The 24,331-nt window shown below is 39.6% G+C and overlaps 4 protein-coding genes and 1 long non-coding RNA gene across 12 annotated transcripts; 3 read left to right on the top strand and 2 right to left on the bottom strand.

The window, feature by feature from the left end:
- Positions 1–92: 92 nt before the first annotated feature.
- Positions 93–9,598, bottom strand: LOC133742877 (probable glutamyl endopeptidase, chloroplastic). Of its 3 annotated transcripts, none has more exons than XM_062170568.1 (11): positions 9,205–9,597; positions 8,013–8,991; positions 7,467–7,595; positions 6,913–7,212; positions 6,380–6,838; positions 6,184–6,249; positions 5,899–5,959; positions 5,652–5,801; positions 5,325–5,462; positions 4,819–5,132; positions 93–280 (listed from the first exon to the last, which is right to left on the bottom strand). In XM_062170568.1, coding segments are annotated over exons 1-11 (2,892 nt in total). In that variant the 5' UTR covers positions 9,500–9,597; the 3' UTR covers positions 93–279. The 3 variants fall into 3 exon arrangements, with proteins under 3 accessions (XP_062026552.1, XP_062026553.1, XP_062026551.1); XM_062170569.1 differs by having other exon boundaries at positions 8,013–8,988; XM_062170567.1 differs by lacking the exon at positions 93–280 and having other exon boundaries at positions 4,815–5,132; positions 9,205–9,598.
- LOC133742881 (uncharacterized) lies at positions 543–4,252 on the top strand. Of its 6 annotated transcripts, XR_009862813.1 has the most exons (11): positions 549–619; positions 690–816; positions 900–981; positions 1,144–1,202; positions 1,336–1,401; positions 1,724–1,824; positions 2,325–2,439; positions 2,556–2,659; positions 2,764–2,849; positions 3,592–3,748; positions 4,213–4,252. It is a non-coding gene; the product is annotated as an uncharacterized LOC133742881 (long non-coding RNA). The 6 variants fall into 6 exon arrangements; XR_009862815.1 differs by having other exon boundaries at positions 543–816; positions 2,330–2,439; XR_009862812.1 differs by having other exon boundaries at positions 543–816; positions 2,582–2,659.
- Positions 9,599–11,342: 1,744 nt separating the features above from the next.
- Positions 11,343–14,687, top strand: LOC133745577 (protein HOMOLOG OF MAMMALIAN LYST-INTERACTING PROTEIN 5). The gene is made up of 6 exons (XM_062173672.1): positions 11,343–11,627; positions 11,730–11,830; positions 12,430–12,539; positions 12,796–12,871; positions 13,015–13,155; positions 13,536–14,687. Exons 1-6 carry the CDS (start codon positions 11,534–11,536, stop codon positions 14,481–14,483), a joined length of 1,470 nt encoding a protein of 489 aa, XP_062029656.1. The 5' UTR covers positions 11,343–11,533; the 3' UTR covers positions 14,484–14,687.
- Positions 14,688–15,573: 886 nt separating this feature from the next.
- On the top strand, positions 15,574–16,134 carry LOC133743581 (calvin cycle protein CP12-2, chloroplastic-like). Its single transcript, XM_062171563.1, has one exon. It carries the CDS (start codon positions 15,644–15,646, stop codon positions 16,025–16,027), a length of 384 nt encoding a protein of 127 aa, XP_062027547.1. The 5' UTR covers positions 15,574–15,643; the 3' UTR covers positions 16,028–16,134.
- A 989-nt stretch (positions 16,135–17,123) lies between these two features.
- LOC133742999 (bZIP transcription factor 53) lies at positions 17,124–18,318 on the bottom strand. Its single transcript, XM_062170737.1, has one exon. The coding sequence runs from the start codon at positions 17,859–17,861 to the stop codon at positions 17,412–17,414; it is 450 nt and encodes a 149-aa protein (XP_062026721.1). The 5' UTR covers positions 17,862–18,318; the 3' UTR covers positions 17,124–17,411.
- Between the last annotated feature and the right edge of the window lie 6,013 nt (positions 18,319–24,331).

Genomic DNA, 24,331 nt, shown 5'->3' with positions numbered 1-24,331 from the left:
ATCCTTTGGTCCTAATCCCCCCCTCACCCCAACTTCCTCCTCCAAACTGATTGACCATTCACCGTTTTGAATATTATGGTACGGAAAGCATATTGGAGGAAAGTAAATTTGGGTTACAATTTTGAATAGTACACCACTAATACAAATGCAAATTGCACCTGAGGAAGCATATTGCTATTGCGCTTTCACAGGGGCAAGCATCATGCTGTTCTGACATAGTTTGTACACGACAATGACGTGCGAACTTGTACTCCTCAGCAGCCAAGATCAGCAATGTATTCTGCAGTATATGTAACAAACCAAATTTAACACTCGGCAAAAATGCATCTATAATTTTTGACAGGACAAAAGAAATCATGCATCTATAATTTATAAACTTCTAATTCTCAGTTAACTGTTCATCGGCTTATGAACAGTACCGGCTCGAGCCGAGCTGATACTATGAAAGGACCGTTTTGCCCTTCATCTGTTGGCTTAATTGCGGTTTCCAGTTTTGACTTGGCTATAAAACGTGATGAACCGGTGGAAACGACCTTTTTTTTTTTTCTCTTCGTTTTTGCCTCAGCTCTGTGTTCTTGGGAGAGAGTTACAGAGAATAAGTTCTGCATGTTGTGATCGTGTATGTTTTCCTTCGATTTAGTGTTTGTTTGTTCCTTGCATGTGACTGATTTGGGGTTTCGGTGATGCAGGAGTTTATGGGTTTGTTGTTAGCAACGAGAGGGAAGACGAAGTTTGGAATTAGATTGAGGAAAGCAGAAGAGTACTTTCTTTGGCGATTTTGTTTTGTTGGCGATTTCGGGTTTGGTGGAAGCTCAGGTGCATATGATTTGCTTCAATGGGTTAATGTTTTTTCTCAGTTTTCTACCTGTCGTAATCGGTGTTTGTTTTGTTTTTGTTAGGTCAAAAAGGTGTTGGGTTATTGACGCGATCTTCTCTCTCTCTTTTTCTCTTCGTTTTTGGCTGGGCTCTTCGCATCTAGAGGTATGCAGTTGTTGGGTGCTGGGTTCTGCATGTCGTTGTTATGTGCATTTCTGTTCGGTTAAGCACTTATTTGTTGGGTTTTTGTGAGAGAGTGTTGGGTTTGTGTCTGATTTGGTCTTTTTGTGATAAATTCTTGGGTGTGTGGTTGATTTGGGCGAGAAGGTGGAGGGTGATTTTGGAAGAAATGGAAGAGAAATTCACAGCTAAAGACTAAGGGATGGGTAAGCTATTGATTCTGGACTAAACTATTGGCTTTGATTCTGCATGTTGGATCCCTCCAACTTACTTATGAATGATCGTATTGTATGATTTGGTTTGTAAATAATTCGATTGATTTGTGGGGTAATCGTTTAGGTTGCATCGTTCTTTTTTTGTGGAGAAATATATTTGTTGGAGGCTTTACAGAGAATACGACCTTGGGTGAGATTTTTTGATTTTTGATTTTTTTTTGTTGAAAAATTGATATGGGTCTGTTATTGATTAGGGATAGAGAATTACGTTTGGAACTAACATAGAGAATTATTGGTAATGTTAGTAAGCAAGATCTATGCTCTAAATTTGGGTAATGTTAGTAAAGCAAGATCTGCATGTTTATATAGATTTATTCAACACTCTCTCTCTTCACTCTCTCTCTGTCTCTGTCTCTCTCTCTCTCAAATCTGAACGCTCTCAGATCATGTTTAGGGATTTATGATTTTGATCTGTGTTTTGAATGTTAAACTGTGATTGCTTTTGTATGCAGGTTTCACCTTCTATTATTATTGTTGCTGCAACTGATTTATCTGTTGTAAAACTGGTCTGCAAGGTCTGAAGAAAAGGAAAGGCTTGGATCTGCCAATCAAGGTACTTTTTCAGCTCATACATTGCTCTCATTGCTTCTACTTTATCTATAGATTCATTTATTTTGTAGATTTTTTGTTTACAATTCAAGAGTGTGAGTTGCATTCTATGGTTTATAAAGTAAAGCAGTGTTCTGTTCTACCTCAAATTTGTAATACACAACCAAGGTAGGAGGAAAAGAATATCTTTTGAGCTAATTGATGGAGCTTATATAAGTAGTGTCTTACCTTCTTACATGATATTATACTTTCCCTATTCAATTGGCAGAACGGAATTTTACAGGCTTGAGAAGGTAAGTATAGTATCATGTAAGAAAGTAGTCAATCTAACATGGTATCTGACTAAGCAACGCCAAAATTAATCACCTGATATAAAAAACAATAACCCTGTGATAAATTTATACTACATAATATTCTTGAGTGATCTTCATAGCTGTCACTAATTTATTTGGGTTGATTTTTTTCTTGACAGCTTTTTTGTTTTTTTTTTTTCTGGGAATTTAGTGCAGGACAAACTTTCTTGAGTGATCTTCATAGCTCAAGCTTCTTCTTTTTTCATGTGGTACGGTGGGACAGTTTGATTGCTTGCTCCAATGGATACTGGAATTACAGGCATCAGGTGATTAATTTTGGCCTTGCTTAATCAATAAGTGGGTTATTGTTTTTTATGTTTACTTTGACCTTTGAATTAGCGATTGGGGCTTCAAACATGTGTTTGTTATCTTAATTTTTCAGGGGTGAATTTTTTTTCATGATTCTAGGTTCTTCCTGAAGAAAATTATGTAATTCCAACACAGATTACATTCCGGATATCTTCAGACAAAAAAATCACTCTTTTTGTAAGTAATTTTGTTCTTCACTCATAGATAAATTTATTGCAGTTAGATCGATAAAAATTTCAATTGAATTGATGGATTTTTGATTTTTACTATTTACCATTTAGAACTTTTCCTCAATCACTATTATTGAAGTGAGAAGCAGTGCATGATTGTCGATTTGTACGGGAATTCAGTCAACTGATCCTCCCAGGTATTCTCTACAGTATGCAGTCACTAGCTTTTATAGGTTTCATGGCATGCTAATCTAGCATGGTTTCTAATATATTTTATTTATGTTTATCAATCTCTTAGCCTATTTGGGATTTAATATCCATAAAAAGCCAAACGCTGATAAAGCATGGATCACGGTCCATTTATGTTCAAGAACCACTCCAAGTTCATGAAGCTTTCCAATTCCAAGTAGTCTGATTTGTTATGTGAATTGTGACCCAGTTTTAAGTTTTCCTCTAAAGCAAGTTCCCAGCTTTTGCTTATTTCAAACATGACTTACCAGACCTGATTACTCATGTTTATTTTCTTCTGTTTACTGGGTTACTCATATTCAAATTTGGTATGGTTCGGTGTATAACATATTTAGGATAATGTGGTTAAGTCCATATAGAATTGGAATTGCGTGTTTGCATTAGTTTATAGTTGCTGTAGTTCGCTGACTTCGTGCAAGTAACAGCAGCATTTACAACATTAGATTTACCCGTACGCTTGAGATCATTTTTTCTCTTTCTATTGTGTCCCTCCCCCCTCCCCAACACTGAGTATGGCTCTTTTAATTTTTCCTTTACTGAGTATATCCTTTGGACCCTTTGCCCTTAATTTTGAATCAAGGTCCCATTTCAGTGTATGAAGGCCATGCATTTGTGTATTTGTGTTTTGTTGTCAATATATACGTTCATGCATGGCATTTTTTTTTTTGTTTTTTTTTTTTCAATTTGCAGGAAGTGAATGGAAAAAAATTCACTGAATGGATTTATTTAGAAAAACACGGTGACGTATACGAGAGAACTTTGGACGCTTCTTCTCAGTGCGTAAAACAATGCCAGTAGTGTCCCTCAATAGTTCTTGGATGCCAAACAAGAAGCATGAAAAAAGAAGGTTAGTATATATTGTTGCATTGTGGTCCTAGCCTGTTGAGATAATATGGCTTTATCAAAGAAGTTGTACCATAGATTGTTCCAGGAGCAGGCAGATGCATTTGAAAATCAGAGAATAAAAGATAACAAGACACTTGAGATAGAAAAATTGAAGAAGATGGCATTAGCATTCTCTAGAGCAGGGTTTTTGGTTTTAACTTTCGTGGCGTTGATGGCTTTGTGTTTTCATGCATTCAGCTAGCTTCTGCAATTGTTTGGGTTCATCCATTTTCACTTCGTGGTGTTGATGATTTGTATTGAATAAATTGTTGATTGAAATTTGAATTTATTGTGGTTTAAGGGAACTTACAATTCCAGTATCAGACATATCTATTGCTTCTGACTATTGTTATTTGAGATAAGAAGCTTGCATCTTTTATAATTACTGACTTTTACTATCTTTTTTATAATTTCTTACTTCCACAGTGACAGAGAAGCCAGTATTGAATCAGCAACATCATCAACAGAAATCATCAGCAAAGAAAAAATGGACCAAGTGTCACAGCACTTTTTGTGTAAATAGAACTGGAGAAAGCAACTTTTTGGACAACCTCCACTACTGGTCATCACTAGGCTAACAACATCTCAGCATGCATATATGCTGATGGACATCATCACTTATTTTTGGCAACCAGATTAGGCATTTGTTGTAACTAAGTTAGCCTATAAGTAGAACAGGTTATTTTTGGCAAGCTGTTTCGACAGCAACTGTAAATCTGTATTTGAACACTAAATTTCAGTAAAACATGATGTATGTTAGTTCTTAACGAGATGCTCTATCCTCCTAAACTTTCAGATTTTATTCAAAAACCCGCAGCAACGCGCGGACATTTATGCTAGTTATATATATTTGACCCAACAATTAATTGTTGATGTTTGAAGACAAGTTGCTGAGGTCTGAGGTTTGGCTATGTTCAAAAAGAAGTGACAAGCATGAAGAGATTGTAATATGTTTACAGTGAGTTCTAATTTTGACCATTGCTTGAGTTAATATTACTATATAACTTCATTCTCTGCAAGAAAAGAAATTACCATAACAATGACCTCGGCAAAGGGTCAACTCCTTCATGCTCAGAATTTGACTCTTCTGAGCCACTGCCTCCGCCAGTAGCCACTGGTTTGCTTTCAGAATTTGTAGATCCTGTGCCTATATTGTCTTTACATGCATCTTGATTAACATTTACATCAGAAGTGTCTGACACACAATATTTTTGCAACCACCTGTCAGTTTCCCATAGCACATGCATGATACTCTCTCTTGCAGCATAGCCATGGCTCTCAAAGGGAAGAATCACAAGGCGGCAAAGAGCACCATGACCTTTCAGAGCATTAAAGAAACGATCGGACTGCACAGCACACCAGATCATTAATAGCAAGTCAACAACTTACAAACAAGAAGAAATCCATCATGCCACTAACATTTAAGCAAACTAAACATCCAATATTGTAGGTTACTTATTTGAAACAATGAAGGGCATGAAGGATGACGGAAATTAATAGTTACAAGCAATGCTAGAAGGGGGTGGAGGGCCTTTTACCTGCATGGTTAAAGTCCCTGGATTATTGTCTTCCTCTCCATGGATAAGCAAGATTGGCTTCTTAATTTTATTAGCTGACATGAAAGGACTCATCTCCACATAAGTACTAGTAGCCTCCCAAAGAGTTCTCTCCTCATTCTATACACAGAAATTAATGAGTCAGACTATCAAAATAAGAGATAGAAATCTACTTGGGGACAATATTTTGGCAAGAGAAGAAGGAAGAAAAAAAACATAGGTATTCGTTCAATAATAACACTAATAACTTTTGGAACAGCTAATAATCTAACAAAATATTTAGCAATCCTAATCAAAGCAATGCCCAACCTGAAAACCGAAAGGAGTAAGTGTTCTGTTGTAAGCACCCGAACGAGCAATTCCACAAGCAAAAAGATGAGGAGCATGTGCCAGTAGGTTTGCAGTCATGAATGCCCCATATGAATGTCCCCCAACAGCAATTTTCTTTGGATGAGCCACCTTAATATGGGTAACCCAGTCACCAGAAGAGTCGGGTCAAGTTTTAAGGCCAAAAGCATGTAAACAAAATTCAAGCTGCAAATATGAAGAAGCTTACTCCACGTCGAATGACTTCCTCCACAGCAGCCTCTGCACTTGCTACCAATTGCTCCACATACCTGGTCAAAAATGCAAATGTTATTCATTGACAAAATCCAAATCATTACAGGCGTGTTATATAATAGTTTTATTTTTCTTGTTAAAAATGGGACTACATTATGTAATATGAATCTTCAGTCACTCCCCTTAGTCCTTAGGCAATAAAGTTTTATTTGTCACCGAAAAAAATTCATAGTTCTGGACGCCAAAACCTGCATTCATAGATGTGTGATTAACAACTTACCTATCATTTGCTTCATCATCACCCTCACCAATAATAGGAATAGTTGGTCCAGATAAAATAGCAAACCTGCATAATTTGGAGCAACCGAAAATTGGCTTAGCATATTCCAAAACAGTCCAGACATCGAAAGGGTCAATTATAAAGAAGAACCATACAAATAGAAATCACCAAAACATAGCAAGACAAACAATGATACCTTCGAGCCATCCAGAGCAGGGCTGATGTTGGACCTATCCCAGCAAATTCATTAGGAGAACCACGAACTTGTCCGGCAGCATCTTTGCTTTTGAATTCTCCAGGATAAGACCAAACCAAACATGGAAGAGGGCCATCTCTGGATGGATCGTAGCCTGGTGGAAGATATAGTGTTGCAGTTAGTTGAACCCCATCCTTTCTCTGGTACCTGACCATCTCTTTCTGCAATGATGCCAGCTGTGGATACGGATGAGGGAAATTTGTAATTTGACATGCTTTCTTTTCCGGCCAGCTTAGGATATAATATTGGGTGTTTTCAGTTTTTGACTCTTTGGAAGTCAATATTTTCAAGGTATTGATGGGAAGATCTCCTTCTTTCTCATCAGACATTAAAGCAACAACACCCTCATAATACTTTTCTTTGTCACTCTTCCATATTCGTTCTTTATTTCCTGTATTTCTGAAAGAATTTGATTTAGACCAGTACAGCACAACTTGGAGAACACACTAGAAACAAGTAATTTAAACACTTACATGTCAAACAAATCGAGGAATGGGATATTCCCCTCTGGTGTAGCACCATTTCCATTCAGTAGTAAATAAGTGCCTTCATCATTTTCTTTCTTCACTTTTGCAAGCACATATGTGCCAGCAGGAGTTCTCCGCAGCATGGGGGAGCCAGGATCGGAGTACACATCTTCCGATGACCTATCAAACAGGATGCGGGGACTGACATCATTTGATCCAGGAGAAATTACCCAGGTTCTTGTTCTCCGTGTTTTGTACCATGACTCGTAAACTAGAGCTAGTGAATCATCAGACCAAGAAATCCCTCTGAAAAAAGTTCTCACACATGAAAATAAGTATGGCTACTGTAACTCTGTAAGACACGTCATGAAGTACCTTATGCTTACAACAATTTCAGAAGTCCCAAGAAATAAACTTCCTTTTGGAAATATCACTCTTCCAAATTCATAGGAATCATATATAAACAAGTTGAATTCTTTTCAAAGAGAACATCCACCATTTCAAAATTTTGGCTTTTGTTATGAAATTACAAAACAAAAATAAATAAGACAAATTCATACCCATAACGGAGATCGAGTTTGTGTAAGATTGTTGGATCTTCACCTTCTAGTGGTTCAGCAGGCTGTGTATAAACAATATCACGTGGAGAAACTTCCACTTTTGCATCTCCTTCATCTTGGGTCTCAACCCTAGTAATGAGAGAGAGTCAAACAGGTCACTGAAACAATATACACAAAGCAACTCTGTGCAAGTAATCTCTTGACCATGGGTTAGACTTTCCTTGGAAATGTAAACTGTGTTTGGGCCTGGGCCGAAACCCGATAAATAAAGGAACAAGAAGTTGAGGTCCTATATATGGTGACTAAGAGTTGCTTCAGTAAACTGCTTAGTATTTAAAATAAATATAGGTTGACAAAGCATTGTAGGGACGAATAAGAGAAAATCCAAAGCTGTTAATATGTTGGGTAGTTTTCTAGTGCATGAATTGTACTCCTTTATAGAAAATTATTGTTGAATACATGGTCTTATCTTTTACAACATAGCATCTCTAAAACATGTCATTTAAGACATCCAAATAGTTTGACATCAGGGTTACATATACATACCAGTAGAGTGTTGATGGTTTATCCGCTCTCCAGTTGAGAGAGCGCATCCCTCTTCGCACACTATTGAATGCAATGGGGATGTCCTCGGCAAGAGGCAAATCACAAAGTTCTCTAACAAACTTCCCTTCAGCTGTCCACATTTCAACCTTTTTGGGAAATCTTCCGCATGGTACAATGAAAGAGTATGGTCTGTGAAGGGAACTAATTAAAAGGTATTTGTGATCTGGGGAGGGATCCATTGATGTATATACAGCCGGTGGACCAATTTCCTTCACCATGCCATCCAAAGAAGCTAAAACAAGCTGTGAGGTGGCATAGTAATCAAACAAATCTTCATCATATTCATCCTTCAGCAAATCCTGGAAGGTCCTGACTTGAATAATGTTTTTCTGCTCATTAGATTGAATTTTAGGCCCAAAAGGCACCAAAGGTTTCTTTGGCAGGTCTCCACGGGACAGAGGAATGGTGCAAACTAACAAAGAAGAGTCGTTCACCCAAACAAAATTGTCAAAAACCGCATTCAAACAGTATTCATGCGACTCAAACAAAGGCCTGGCTGTCCCGGTTTCCACTTGGGCAACCCACACTTTAAGCTTACTACTAGTATCTTCATCATCAAATCGAATAGTGAAGGCCAAATGGCGGCCATCTGGGGACCAAGTAACAAAATTGATCTTAGCACCCTCAGGGAATCCATGCACCTCAACTTCGGAACCAAGAGTACCATCTGGCAGCAATTGATGGATCCCAATCCCAGTATAAAATGACATCCGAGTCCTTGTATTGCATTTCCCATCAATCCGAACACCAGCAAGCTTCTCCTCTGGTCTTGCAAGTTCTGTCAACGGCGGCAAAGCTCTCCGCTTCAGAAACAGTATCTTATCCCTGTACGGCGAGAATGACAAGGCCGGAAGCGGCGGAGCATCAACTATATCTTTAATTTCCTTCGGAGGAAGACGATATCCCAGCGTGGAATCTTCTACATACGGCAAAAAATTTACAACTCATAACAAATTCAAATTCCTTCAGCAAAACTCAGATTTTGTGTTCAAAAACTATAAAGCTCCAGAGGAAATTCAAATTCCTAACGGAAAACTCAGATGCTGGATTCAAACGCAAATATAGCTAGACTATGAAAGTAAAATTGAAGCTCGGATTGAAGTATTAAGCTTAAATGAGTGTAAACAAGTACCTTCATCTTCAAATGTAGTAGCAGTGGCAGAAGAGACGGAACCGTTGCCGCCGTCCTCGGCAACGACGGCGTTGAGGGGGACGATGTTGCTGAGCCTCGAGCTAGCGCTAGCAGACATGACGGCGGCGGCGGTTCCGATGGACCTGACGGCGTGGCTTCGCGGCCGCACACGGAGGCGCGGAGGCGAACGGAGGGATGGGAATTGGGGTGGTTTGAAAGGGAGGGAGTGTGGAGTGAAGGAGCGAAGAGATAGGCGATGATAGACTTTTTGAAGATGGAGCATCGTATCGCTCATTGATTTTTTTTTTCTTTTTTCTTTTTTTTATTGGATGATTCTTTTACACTTTAGTGCGGTAGCGTCGCCCATCACAGCGCACTGTGTGTGTTGTAATTGGAGTCTGCAACTCGTAATCAAAGTTAGAAAGGAGGGTGTGATGGGTAACTTGCATCATTGGTCCAGCAGCACTATTAGAGATATATATGGGTCCTCCAATCAAATGGGCCGTACAAAGTTTTGGATGGATTGCAAAACTAGGGAATTGGGATGTGACCGGGAGCGGGGTCATTTTGGATCTAATAGGGAGTGAGGTAAGGGCACCTCCTCGGTTACGTTAGTAAGTTAATAACACACACTCAGTCAGTATTCAAAACGAGGTCCACGACCTCGGTAATGTCAGATTAATCTACCCCCGCAGGCACACGAAGCATCGTATATCACTCAAACCTTCTAACCACAAATTGCTAGAGTTTGGACTCGAACGCCAAACATGAGAGTTTCATATTAGGCATGTGGCTATCGGATCCATTCTTATTATTGTAATGGGTGCTGAAGGTCTTGGTGTCGTTGTTAATACTTGAGCTGGCGGTGGGGATGCTTAGATTCCCTAATATAAACTATAGTTTAACCGTCTCCAACTAGTCGATGGCCAAATTTTAGCCCTGATAATAGTCTTGGATTCCCACACCCTTGGTTGGAGATGAAGAATGACTACGGCCTACGATAATAGCCCCGTGAGGCCCTTAGTTTCAGTTGGAGATGATCTAAGAAAACGGACAGTGTTCCAGTTCAAAACTTCAAATGTTAGAAACAATAACCTAGTAAAGAATAAGTTGTTTATTTTTCTATATCAAATTGCTCCTCCAAAATCCTTCTCATCGAACAACTTCCACGTTGGTGCACATTATAAAGAAAAGAAAGCAAACGTGATCATATAAACTGAAACTTGAACTCATAAAAAGTTGTTTATTTATGTGGCACACGAGAGGTCCCAAGTCGGCTAGTTTCTTAACGGGCTCGGGCTGACCCATATACTAAAACATTAGACCCAACCTAGTCCATGGCCCAATCCCACAACGTGCCAGGCCCATTAGCGGGCCGTGTCGCGCTCGTTTCTTGACAAAATTAGTCGAGGCCAATATTATTAATATAAATTGTGACTCATATACTATCGGTTCCACTATCAAAGTGTCAAGTCTCAACTATACACAATCCAGTCACAAAACAAAACTAATTCCTACACTATTGATCATTTTTTTTTTGTAAACAAAATAGATAAATAAATGACAAATGCTCATTGTTTACAAACCAATCGACTTGCTCATTGTTTATAAAGTAATAAACTTTCAGCAAATTTAAGCAAAAAAGTATGAAGGGGAATCCAAATTCATACTCAAATATATATCATCTTTATATGTAAGGTTATTGTTTACACTCTAAACTTATGTTTATTGTTTACAAAAATATATTATCTTTATATTATAAAGGACAAAATTTATATTATAGAAATAGGCCGGATCACGGGTCGCAATATGTCGTTTTCGGGCTGTGCCAAGCCTATAACGGGCTCAGGTCGGGCCAAGTTAATGAACCCATATTCCTCGATCCAGCCCGACTCATTAGAATAATGTGCTCGAGCTGCTAACGGACTTGGGCCAGGCCGAACCGCTTTTAAACATGCCTAGCTTGTGTCGTGCTTGGACCTAGCGACCTGTTTGCCACATCTAATCTGACATAACAATTTTTTTATATTTTTTTTTATTATTAACATTCCGACTTAACATATAAATCTTGCACTTTCGATTATGTTAGGTAACAGCATACTAATGTGATTATTAAGTAAAATTGTGTAATTAGGGGGACACCTCAAGGTACAGCAGGTACATGCGGCAACCAGTGCGAAAAACCATGCTTTTGACCAACGACGTCGTCTCAGGATCGTCAGATTACTAGTACGAAATCCTTTCAGAATTTCAGACTCTGCCTTCTACACTAAGCTTTGCCTTGCCCAAATAGTCGATCTCTCTCTCTCTCTGGATCAAACAGAAGAAGATGGCGAGCGATAGCGAACCGGCGAAGCTGCTGTTACCCTACCTCCAACGAGCCGATGAGTTGCAGAAACACGAGCCTCTCGTCGCTTATTACTGTAAGGCCTACCAAAGATCCAATCTTTCCCAAATTATGAGCTCTAAAACCCTAATTTATCCTAGGGTTTGATTGAATTGTATTTGTTTTGTATTGAAATTAGGTCGATTATACGCAATGGAGCGAGGGCTGAAGATTCCTCAGAACGAGCGCACTAAGACCACCAATTCCCTCCTGATTTCGCTGATGAAGCAGCTCGAAAAGGTCTTTTCTTCTCTCTTAACCACTTCTCTATACCGTTTTTGAGTTGACTGTCAACTGGGTTGGTCTATTTGCTTTGTTTTTATCAAGGAAAATAGTAATGGAAATTTAGCTTTGCTGCCATTACCTGATTTTCGGTTCAAAATCAAATACTGAGGCTCCCTGTAACAGCTAGCAGATTACTGGTTACTTAATTATCTCACTTTGTGAAACCATGATATGTCTCTGATGCCTGTAATTTCAAGAAAACAAGAGTACTTATTTTTCGGCAATGTCAGAGGGTTCTTATAATTATACTATTTGATTCTAAATAAGTTATACCATTTAATTGGAAGTTCATCAGTGGAGGGGTTTAGGAGAACTCTTTAGGGAGCAAAAGATGCTTCGTTGAAGTTTGATGAACGCAAATGAGATTGCTGTTTGTTTTTGGTTTGTATAGGCCCTGTAAGTTCCCCATGATCGGGATAGGATTGTGACCAATACTTTATGAGCCTGAGGACTCGATTTTCCCGGTGTTTTTTTTATAGAAATGATATAATGACAAAATTCATAGATTCAATGCCCTATCTTTATTGGTGTCTATTGACACTTCTGCTCTACAGGATAAGAAGTCACTGCAGTTGGGGCCTGAAGACAATCTGTATCTTGAGGGATTTGCTTTAAATGTTTTTGGGAAGGCAGACAAGCAAGATCGTGCTGGTCGAGCAGATTTGTTAGTCCATTTTCCCCCTATTATTCTTTGAAATTGTTTTGAGTTTGCCTGTGCTTGTGTGAACCTTCATTTACATCTCAATGAGTTCAACTATTGAGCTCCAGGCTGTTAGGTTGCGTGAAATGCATATTCCTGTCTTGGGGAGGGATCCCCCCATTGTGTTTGTTCGCTTATGTTTCTTGGCAAGATTTTACATTCCCTTTTGAAGTTGGTAATTATCCGTGACACAGAATTTATCTTTTTGATCTCATTACAGGAATACTGCTAAAACCTTCTATGCTGCAAGCATTTTCTTTGAGATTATTAACCAGTTTGGTGTGCTTCAACCTGATGTGAGTTTTACGTTTTGCTATGCCACTTGAAACTTCATATATTCTTTTTGGTTAAAGTGAGATGATAGGAATGTGTTATTACTGATTTGAAGGTTATATACAGTTGGATTTGAGTAGTTCACCTTTTTATGATCTTTTTGCAGCTTGAGCAGAAACAGAAGTATGCAGCTTGGAAAGCAGCAGATATAAGGAAAGCTGTGAAAGAAGGAAGGAAACCTCAGGCTGGCCCCCCTGCTGGTGATGATGATCTTTCAGTTCCCTCGAGTACAACTAGTGGTTCATATGTATGGTTCTAAACTTCACATTAGTTTTTTTTTTTTTTTTTTTTTAGCCTTTTGAACGATTTGGGCTTCTCCTCCTCCGTTTTTTTTCCCCGACTTATTTGGTTTGAAGTGATAATCAACTTTTCATTATCGAGAGAACAAAGTGATAAAATTCCAGCCATGATTCCAAACTTATTACTTCTAGGCATAACATAAGCAGCATGTGAATCCATGTTTCCACCACTGAGCCCTTGTCATATGGAGTTAAGAGTACATGTTTAAAGAATTCCAGCTTTGCTTGTTTGTACACATGTTTGGAACTAAACTGAAGTTTCTAAGTGAAGAAAAGTTACTTTATTTCTTTTACTTAATATGATCTTCATATATGTTTATCCTTGCAGGATCTTGGGCCAAGTGAAACTGCAGCTACCAGTCCTGGGCCACAGTCCGATCCTTCATCCCAGTTTTATGATGAAGTCAACAAGCAGCATCCTACAAATATTGCACCTTCTCAATTTCATGATAAAGTCAATTTCCAGCGTTCTGCTAGCTTTCAATCATCACCGCAGTTCCATGATAGAGTCAACGACCAGCATTCTGCTAACATTCCACCACCATCTCAATCTTACCCTAGTGCTGGCTACCCTTCCCATGATGCCCTTCCTCCACCTCCTTCCCATGATATCCATCGACCGCCTCCTTCCCATGATATCCATCCACCTCCTCCTTCCCATGATGTTCATCCACCTCCTCCTTCCCATGATCTCCATCTACCTCCTCCTCCCTCCCATGATATCCATCTACCTCCTCCTCCCTCCCATGACATCCATCTACCTCCTCCAACAAATAGACCAAACACTTCTGATTATCCTCAGCCATACCACCAGCAACCCTACCCACATGAACCCCAACAGCCTTCGCCACATGACTATCTTCCCCATGATATTACTAATTACACCTATCCTAATTTGAGTAATTTCCAATCCTATCCAAGTTTTACGGAAAGCAGCATTCCAGCAGTCTCGTCCCAGTATCCCTCTTACTATCAGGGCACTGATCCTTCCTACTCTCCCCAGTCAGCTCCTTCAACAACTAACTACCCATCAGCGGCCCAACACCAGGCGAGCCACAGAAATGGGACTGTTTCAGAACCTGCTCCTCCTGCCCCATCAAAGACTTTCCAGTATGATAGTAGCTACATGCCATCACCAGAGAAAATAGCAGAGGCACATAAGGCAGCCAGATTTGCAGTTGGAGCATTGGCATTTGATGATGTGTCAGTTGCGGTGGATCACTTAATAAAATCACTTGAGTTGTTGACGAACCCATCAGCTGGGGTCGGCAAGTAAATTCTCATTTCATGATGCTTGGGGTTCCAGATGTTCCCATATATGTTTGAGTAGTATGTAAATCTCACTGGATATTGGATATATCAATTCACAAAAATGTTACTGTTAATCGTGATCTTGCACCTTGAAGTTTTTCATTGGAAATATGAGACATGAACTTGTATGTGGACTTAATGGAGCTTGGTTTTCATTGATTTTGTATGATTCAAGCTGCACCTTTGTCCATCTGACCCACTTGGGAATACAGTTTTAGACTTTTAGCTTTCAGTTCCTCCTCACAAATATATAGCCTATGGGTTTTAGTGATTTGAATGATCTACATTATATTCGTTGCATGTCGTGTATTAAAGTTCATTCGATCATCATTCTCAAAAAAAAAAAAAAAAAAAAAAAATTCATTAGATCATAACAAAGGCCAAATCATCTTGTTTTTTTTTGAGTGAATGCAAAATCATATGGCTGTTTTTATGGGTCAATGTCAAGTGCCAAGTCCCAAGTCCCTCCCTTGTTTCTACAGAGTGTAGTCCTGCAGAAACAGCGGGGCAAAACTTTTCCCAGCTAACACGCCTCCCCGCTTGGTTTTGTCCAATTTCTGTATTTAATTGGTTGTGGAAGAGATCATTTTTTGCATGTTCAAATGATCAGATAAGAACCAAAATCATGGCTTCCTCTAAATTCTTGCTAATATTCTTACGGTGAATAAACTAGTCTAACATGTGGTCAATCAGGTCTAGGTGCATTCTATCTACGACTTTCAGCTACAAGGGTGTTAACTGGTTTACAAGGCTTTCCAATTGGCAATCATGATCATGATGCTTAACAGCACACGCCATCTGAATATTTTGATACCACTTAAAATGTCTAAAATATCAAGCTGAGAACGTTGCATCACCCCCTTGGCTTCTCATAGTAAAACGACGAAATATTTCTAACAAACTTTAATTTGGTCACGTCTTAAAAAGAAAAGTGTGATTTTTTTCGCCCAAAAAAATCTTAAGCATTTCTGACGTGGAACAGATTGATTGGCTGAAATTCGATAAGAAGTGTGCGATCGTTAAACCATGCCAGCACCAATTAAACCCTCATGCTAGGCTCCTTATCACAACGCCATTCTATCACCCCACTTTTTTCAAAGCAGAAAACTTGTTAGAAAGAAAGAAATGGCAACAAGTGTAGCAGGAGTGAGCCTCTCGACCCCAAGAGTCTTTGCCAGGGCGGCAGAGACACCCAAGGTTATTAAGCCAGCTGGGCTGAGCTTCGGCTACTCGGGTGGCCAGGTGGGTTCGGGTCGGATGAGCATGATCCGACCGGTGGCAGCTGCCCCGGATAAACTATCGGAGAAGGTGCAGGAGAGCATCAAGGAGGCGGAGCAGGCGTGCTCGGAGGACCCGGCGAGCGGGGAGTGCGTGGCGGCGTGGGACGAGGTTGAGGAGCTGAGCGCGGCGGCCAGCCACAAGCGCGACAGCGAAAAGAACAAGGACCCCTTGGAGACTTACTGCAACGACAACCCCGAAACCGACGAGTGCCGTACTTACGACAACTGATGATCAAGGTTGTCTGTCTGCATGTCCCGTCATGTTTTAGATTTCGTAGTACTACTTGTTTCGTTTTATGTTGAAACTAAATTGAAGCTGTTGCCTGCGTGATCATACTTTCGCTGTTTTATTAAACATGATGATGATGATGATGATACAGTAGCAATATAATGGTGATTGTTAATTTATTAGCTTCTGATTATTATAGAGAAGCTTTTCTTATCTTACATCTTTAAGGTTATGGTCGCTAAAGTTTATAGGTATCAGTTGACAAAAAAAAAAGTTTATAGGTATCATGTCCCATCACTCCGCATTTTGCGGTTTCATTAATCAAGTTTATGAATCTGAAACCACGTGGTGTGGTGTGTTGGTCGAGCTGCCTAGTCTGGAATCCCCAGGTCTAGAGTTCGAATCTCAGCTCCATCCCGTGGCCAGCAGATTTGAGGGACCTGGGTTAGTTAAAACACCCAATGGTTCGTGCGTCTGCGGTGCAGTGATTAGTCTGGCTATGCTGGGATACACTGCATGGGTGTGTGTGTTGGTTCTATTGACGTCTTCCACTCAAAAAAAAAAAAAAAAAAAAAAAAAGTTTATGAATCTGCGTGACAAGCAAAGAATATTCACAACACCACTCATAAAAATTAGGAGGCTTGGATAAGGGACTTGGATCTCTTGCTCCAATAGTGTAGTTTTGATTCAACATACCAATGCGTTGTTGGGTAATTTTGGTGAACTACCAAGAAGATGTAACTTGGTCAATCTTAGAAGTAACTGATTTGGTCAGTTTACAAGTAATTGATTGACAAATTTTAAGGCTGGTGAGTCGTGAAGGTCACTACGCGTCAAGGGGATCGAAGTTTCGTGGCATTTCAGGCAAGCAGCATATATATCAATTATGCTTACAAGTAAACAGTGCCAACCATCAAGCAATCAATCATATAATGCAGTTTCGTGGCAAATTGGATCTCAACTCATTAGATCACATAAAAAATAAAAACTAAATTTGAGGCATCAAAACATTATATTCTAGTAAATTGAACGGCTGAATCCGGAGGCCGAGTCCAATGGTCTATATGTTCTGATCCTTATCTCACAAATCAAAATGGATAGCCACATAAAACTGGTTCCTTCTACCATTCAGACCAAACCTTACAGTCAAAACAATACAACACCCTAAACGAACACCATACATTATGCTACATTGATCGATCAGGTACCAATAGAAGACTTGAGGTTATTGAACACACATTTGGATTACACAGACAAGGATGATACTGATTACATGAAACAAGCTACCACTATACACAAACGAAACATAGACTAACACGGACCCGAAAACAGAAACGATTGATATAACACTAACAATCGAAAAGCAAGGGACTAATGCAATTGATTATGGCCAATCGAGAAACATATCAGCAGAAGAAGCGGTGATCGGCTGAGTCGAGTAAGGAAGCTGCCAAGGATTGAGCAGAGAGTCATGCATCTCAGCCATGTCGTTAATGTCCTCATCGAAGACGCCGCCGCTGAACTCCACAAAAGTCTGTTCAATCGACTCCAAGTAGCGAAGTCGATCAGTCAGCTCCTTCTCCTGAGCCCTCATGACATTGTTCCAGGCCTCCACCTCGCTGTAGGCTTTGTCCTTGGCGTCGATGCTCTGCCGGATTTGGCCGTTCGAGATCTGGAGCCGGCTGATCTCCACCGTCAGCTCCTCCACACGCTTCTGCTTCTTCATCCGCGATCGCCGCGCCGATTCGCGATTGGACTGCATCTTCTTCCTCTTCTTGTCATCCACCACAGATCCGTCGGAGCCGGAGCTCGATTGGCGCTGAACCGACGACATTTTGAGGAGAATCAATCAAGAAATTAACAAATTTAGAAAAGAAAAAAAAATTAGGGTTTCTGGAAAAATTGGGGATTGTGGTGAAATTGAGAAATTGGAATGAGGAAACGACGATCTGGGTTTCGATTAGTTCATGAGAAAACGTAGAACCAGTAGAGGAATGCAACGGAGAAAGAATGGACCAGGCGAATACGACGCATCGGTGTCATAGAAACGCTTCTGAACTCATTGGGGTTACGTTACAAAGAACCCTAGATTTCCCAGATCCCCAAATTCAGAATTGAAATAAATTTCAAGAAAACCCGAAAACAAACAACACAAACCACCAGAGAGAGATCTGGAGAGAGAGAAAGAGACAAGGCAACTACTACTACAACTTTATCTGAAAGCTGGGCGGAGAGACAGAGGGAGGCTATATGAATCGCAAAGCGAAAGAAGGGAAGGTTAACAAGGGCAATGGAGGGTGGGTTTTATAGGGAAAATCGGAGAGGGTAGGAGGGTCCCAAGTGGGTGTGGATAATAATAAAAAAGTGGGACCCTTTTATACTACGATATCGTGAGTGCTAATTTGGTGTCATGGTTGGCGTAACATACAGCTATGATGTAATTGGCATAGACGAGGAAAATGAGGAAGGTTCTTTACCTCTTTCCTTTTGCTCATTTTTTCAATTTTACTGAGTTGTAAAGTCAATGTCAAATCTTGTCTGTCTTCGTTAATGCACGTTTCTTGATTGGTTGATGAAAAGGTGGCGTATCAAAATTCAAAGGATTCGAATCTCTCTATAATTTTAGCTGCCAATATATGGAAACTTGATACTATGCCAACTAGAAAATATATGAGTTAATGCAAATTCCAAATGCGATGTTATCAAAAGGAGGCAGATTTTGTGGTTCAGTTTTCATCTTGATAACAAAGCATGTAACAATTTGAATTTGATCCGGTCCCACTCAGTGTAATTAATATATTATATATGTTTCCATTCTTTACCGTAATTTCTCACTATTTATTTTTTTCTAAATTTTTCATAATATACTATTGTTTAAAAAAAAAAAATTCATCCTTACACCATGTACCTCATTAAAATAAAAACGATTCTAACTAAAGGCTATAATAATATAAATACCAAACTAAGATACGCAAACTAACGCATAACCTACTTTTAACACACGATGACATAAATAATGTTTCTCCCATGTCGATAGCTAAATAGAAACATGTCTCTTTTAAAAGAAATCTTGACAGTTACCAATTATGGTATAAGAAATCAGTAATATATGAGAAGACTCATATAGGAATTCTTGCTACTACAAAACGGAGGATTAGAAGAACCTCCCGCTCCAATCGCCAAACTATTAAGTATTGCTTAGGGATGTCAAGACGCCCTCCATAATAGCTCAATTTACAACTAAGTTAAGCCTAAACAACCCAAATACAACAAAGAATCCAACAACCCCTTGTCGTGCCTAGACAATCTGGTCCACTTAAGGACCGCTGACCACCACTGATATCAATTGCGCCACTGCCAATGTCACTCATAACTCATCCCACAACTAGCCTTTAGCACAAACTTGCTGCCACACAAGTTGAAACTCAACATAAATCTCCCAAATAGATGTCGCCTAAATAATAAGCTAAAATACAACATTAATAAGTAGGCAATCTAAAGAAACTCGAACACATTCTACTGCTACCACCTTGGGTGCACAGTGCTGCCAGTGCACCTCACTCACCTTAGCACATCGCCAAGATTGAGATCGAACCTGATCCAAAGCAAACATACAAGGAGAAACCACTACCTACGGCCAGGGCCCGTCCTTAGATTGTAGAGGCCTAAGGCAAAAAAAAAAAAAAATTGTGGCCTCACTTGAATTTCGCATTTTAACAATCAAATAATTTTTTTAAAAAAAAAATAGAAGAAATCAAAAGAAAATAAACAACCAGGGATTCACGCTATTCACATATCAAGGCAGTTTGTCCACTACACCAGTTTGGCACGTATGTTCCACTTCCACAAATAATGTATATATACGTATATATAATAACTGAGACACAATCGGAGGCCTCCGGCAGCTGGTGGCCTAAGGCAACCGCCTCACTAGGAAACCCTCAGGGGCGGCCTTGCCACGGCACCTTGAGAGAGTAAATTTTGTTTACCACCATAATGGGATTAATGGCTATGCGAGGAAGAGACCTTTTGAGCTTGTTCGACAAGTCAGTAAAGCCGCTAAAGACGCTAAGAATAGGGTTTAAGTATTATCAATGTGCCTTCAAACTTTAATGGTGAACAACAATAAAATTTCAATAGAATAAAATACTGAAATTCCAAAAAAATTAGACCTTTCTAACATAGTTGCCAAGGGATTGTGTCAATTTACTAAATCTATCATAATTTTTTTTTTTTGACTTTGTCAAGAGGAACCCAAAAGCTTCCTAGCCCCAAGATAAACTCCTTCGGCACATGTGAAATGCTCCAACTGTGCATTGCAGCACAGTGCCTGGCCACTTTGACAGCTTCGAGATTCGAACCTAGGTTGGGGAGCACACCCAACTAGGCAAGAATCACTAGGCCACTTGCAGTGGTTAAATCTATCATAATAGATAAACCCGAACTCAAACTATTTAATAGTTCTGTTGGATATAGAAACTCAAACTCAATTTATTTATTAAATGGGTGACCTGCAATGATCTACCTAATCTATTAAATAAACATGTTGTATTAGTTTGAATTTAATGATCCATTTTGATCATATAAATATGTTCGCTACTTATCAAATTTTAAGACATTTGACCGAAAAAGATACATGACATTTTGGATTTATAGTGAAAAACTCTTGACTGATATATGACATTTAATTTTTAGATACATACAAAATTACTAAAAAATAAATAATGTATGCGACTTATATACAATCCAACCCGACTACTATAATAAACGTATTTTATAAGTGCAGATAAAATATTTTTTAATCATACAAGCTTAAGTCGTGTTAAAATTGATATTCGCATTCTACATTACAATAAAACTTTATAACCAACAATTTTTATCAGATAATAACCATTTTTGTTCTTGATTTTTTAAAATTAATCGCTCATTGATGTGCAAGTTTGGTAGAAAATCGATCAATCAGTTATTTGTACTTAGGATTAAATTCTGCTTACTACCCTGTACTTTCAAGGGTTCATCAGTTTAGTCTCTAAATTTCTAATTTAATTAGAAAAGTCCCCGCACTCTCCAATTTCATCAAATCAATCTATTTCGTCACTATTCCGTCAATTTTCTCTGTTAAGGTGCTGACGTGGCTGGAGGAGCTCTGATTTGTCAATTTTGTGGGACCTAGAACACATGTAAAATTTCCAAAATACCCATCAATTATATCTCCCCCCGTTCCTACCTGGACGCCCAGTAGTCAATCTCTCAGCTTTGCTTGCTTAATAAACAAAAGCAAGAGGCAAGTTAGGCCAACAACAGTTAGCTTCCCTCCCTCCAAACTTTGTGATTCACTTAGAATCAAAGTAAAGCCTCTATAGTAGCTGATTTTTTGTCACCATCTCAGACTCAACCCCTCAACTTCCTGACATATTCTACACACCTATTTTCCCCAATCCCCTTTTACACACATCAGTTTCTTTGATCTTGTTCATATTCACAGTTTGGCATCTTCTCTGCATGTTTCAGGGTTTTAGGTCCCATAATTGAGGCCTTGGAAGTTTCTGGCTTTCTGGGTTTTTGGCATCTTTAGTGAAAAGTTGATTGGTTTTCTGATAGAATCCAATAAAGATACTCAATTTGATGGGTTGATTAAAAGCTTGAAGCTTTGAGTCATTGGAGAAAGAGAGTCTTTCATAGCTTATGAAATTGGGGTTTTGGGTTTGCTCACTTTGCTGCTGTTGATTAAAAGCTTGAAGCTTTAAGTAATTGGAGATACAAGTTTTCTAGATTGTGCTTGTGGCTACTCAACCAATATGATATTTTTCACCTTCTGCCTCATTTAACTCATGACTATCATTGAAAACATGAAGGTGGTGTTTGTTTCGTGGGATTGGACGGGACTAGACTGGCTTATCTAGTCCAACAGACATCATCCCGTGTTTGGCAACAACTGGGACTCAATTAATGAGACTCCAGAGTCCCCAAAAACCTGCTCTCACCTTCTTCCACAGCGATGTCAAAAACCATCGGACTGTGGAAGCCAAAATCTCGCTCTTCGACTCTTCACTTCAGCTTCGTGGTTTTCTCTGCTACTGTTCGCTTGGGTCTCCTTCCGTCTCTTCTGCAGGTTCAATTTTTCACTCTCCCCTCCAATCCCCTCAGTTTTCTGCCAGCCAAAACACAGAGATTCAGAGATGACGGTGTTTGGCTCCAATTTTGTTGCAGCTGGTCAACAGTCTCTTTTCTGCGCGGGCGTGCCAGCACCGTTCGGGTGCGGTCGTCGGGGGTGTCCCTTGACCTGACTTCTTTCAAGCAATTGTGGACGAGGAGAGCACCAACCTCGTCGTGGGATTCTTTGTGCCTCGTGGTGAGGACTTTTGCTAATCTTCTTGCGTCACCAAATCGATACTCGATGTTGTAGATCGAGCAGAGCGAGAACCACCGGGAAGTAGAGAGAACTTGCTAAAGCGTGACTTTAGCTTGGCTAGGTTGCTAGGGCGTTACCCTTGCTTGGCTGGTTCTGTAACCGTTGTGGTCGCGGCACTACCGTCGGCTCCCGAGGAGACTAGGACCGAAGCACGTTGACAGAGGGTTTGGTGGCACTGAAAGTCGACTTCTGAGAAGACTAGGACTAGGAGTATGATCACCGGTAAGAGAAAGAGAATGAGAGGAGTTGCTCTTAGAGAGGTTTGCTCTAGAGAGAACTTAGATCATCTTAGAGATGTTGTTGTTGAATGTGAATGTGTGAATTGTGTTTCAATGTAACCTCTATTTATAGGCTACCATGCCAACTACTTTGGCATTAAACAAATGAAAGTGGAGCACTAATTGGAGATAAGGGAGGTGGAGGTGTAGGTGGAGCACTAATAGGAATGATGAATTTTGGGAGATAAGGGAGGTGGAGATGGAGGTGGAGCACTAATAGGAATGATGAATTTGGGAGATAACGAAGCACTTTCGGCTCCTTTATTCCTTCATGTATATCTCCATCAGAAATTCAGATTCTGGCCATGATGTCTTCATAAAAAATGTTCCACTATGAATCTAGATCATGCTGACCAAATTTCAGAGCTTTCTTCCATGTGGTTGGGCCGAAAATGCTGCTGGACCTCTTACAGGTCCAGTTTTCCAGTTTTGCTTCTGTAGAAAATTGGGCTGATTGTTTGAAGGCCTTCCACTCAAAAAAAGCTCTTGCACGCTTCATAAGAAATGATCCTTGGGCTGTCTAGAATGGATCTGGAAAGTTTCAGCACATTTCGATTTCATTTGGTTAGTCTGCCACCCCTCCTTCCTTGTCTAGCTCGGTTTTTCCTAGCCGAAGTAGGAAAATATGCTAAAGTTGACTTGTCATACTTCCATAGTAGGCTTTATTTAGCCTCTAAATATATATTTCGAGCTTGTCGACAATATATAGCTTGAGCCACTGACATTGGCTCAATTTCTCCAAGACACGCCTTGTCAGGCCAAAATGTTCATTTTGGGTCCAAACAGACGGGTACCCATTAAGCCCAAAGTGATGAGTGAAGGAGGATTTTGCAGAAATTTATTTGCCTTGAATCGTTGAGTTTTGGGAGGTCTGGGAAAGACCCAATTGATATTTGGTTGTTGGCTGCAAGAATTGAAGAGTTGGAGATAGAACCAATTCAATTCCAGGTATGGGAGAGGGTTTTGCAATTTGTGTTTGATTTGCTTGCTTTTGCTTCATTTATGAGATTCAGAATTGTTCTGTGAATTGTGAGGATTGTGCATATGATTCATGGCTTGCTTCCATTGTTGAGACAAACCCAATTTTTTTGTGATTCATGGATGATTGTGCATATGATTCATTAGTTGCTTATGTGTTCTTTCTTGCTGCTCCTTAGTCCTAGACAGTGCCAAACAAGATTCATGGCTTACTATAGCATAACCCAAGTTAAAAGAGTCCAGGACTCTTGTAGAAATTAAGGTCGGGAGTGATAGTCCGGTGAAACAAACACCCCCGAAGGTTACATGAATATTATAATACAAAGCTTTTCTGTCAAAACCAACTGCACACCACCTATTTGTGAAAATGCCAGCACAGTTTTTGTGATACAACTCTCATATATTTCATGTTAGCCTCTCAAATCCCGCTGACACTTCAACACCATACCATATTATAACTCTTCTCCAGAGCCAGATATATAGGGGGCAATAGAGTCACTCTCTATGCATAGTACCCGTTACATTTTCCAACCAGATTCAATGTGTAACTCTGCTAGTGTTGTTTTGTTTTCAGAGTTCTCTAGGAGAGAATCGAATGGCTGTGAATGTGACGCCCAGATCTTCTAGACCTCTTCC

Source organism: Rosa rugosa, chromosome 4 (assembly GCF_958449725.1).
Source record: "Rosa rugosa chromosome 4, drRosRugo1.1, whole genome shotgun sequence".
Classification (NCBI taxonomy): Eukaryota; Viridiplantae; Streptophyta; class Magnoliopsida; order Rosales; family Rosaceae; genus Rosa; species Rosa rugosa.
Note: the sequence above shows the minus strand (reverse complement) of the source record. Positions and strands in the feature narration are given on the sequence as shown.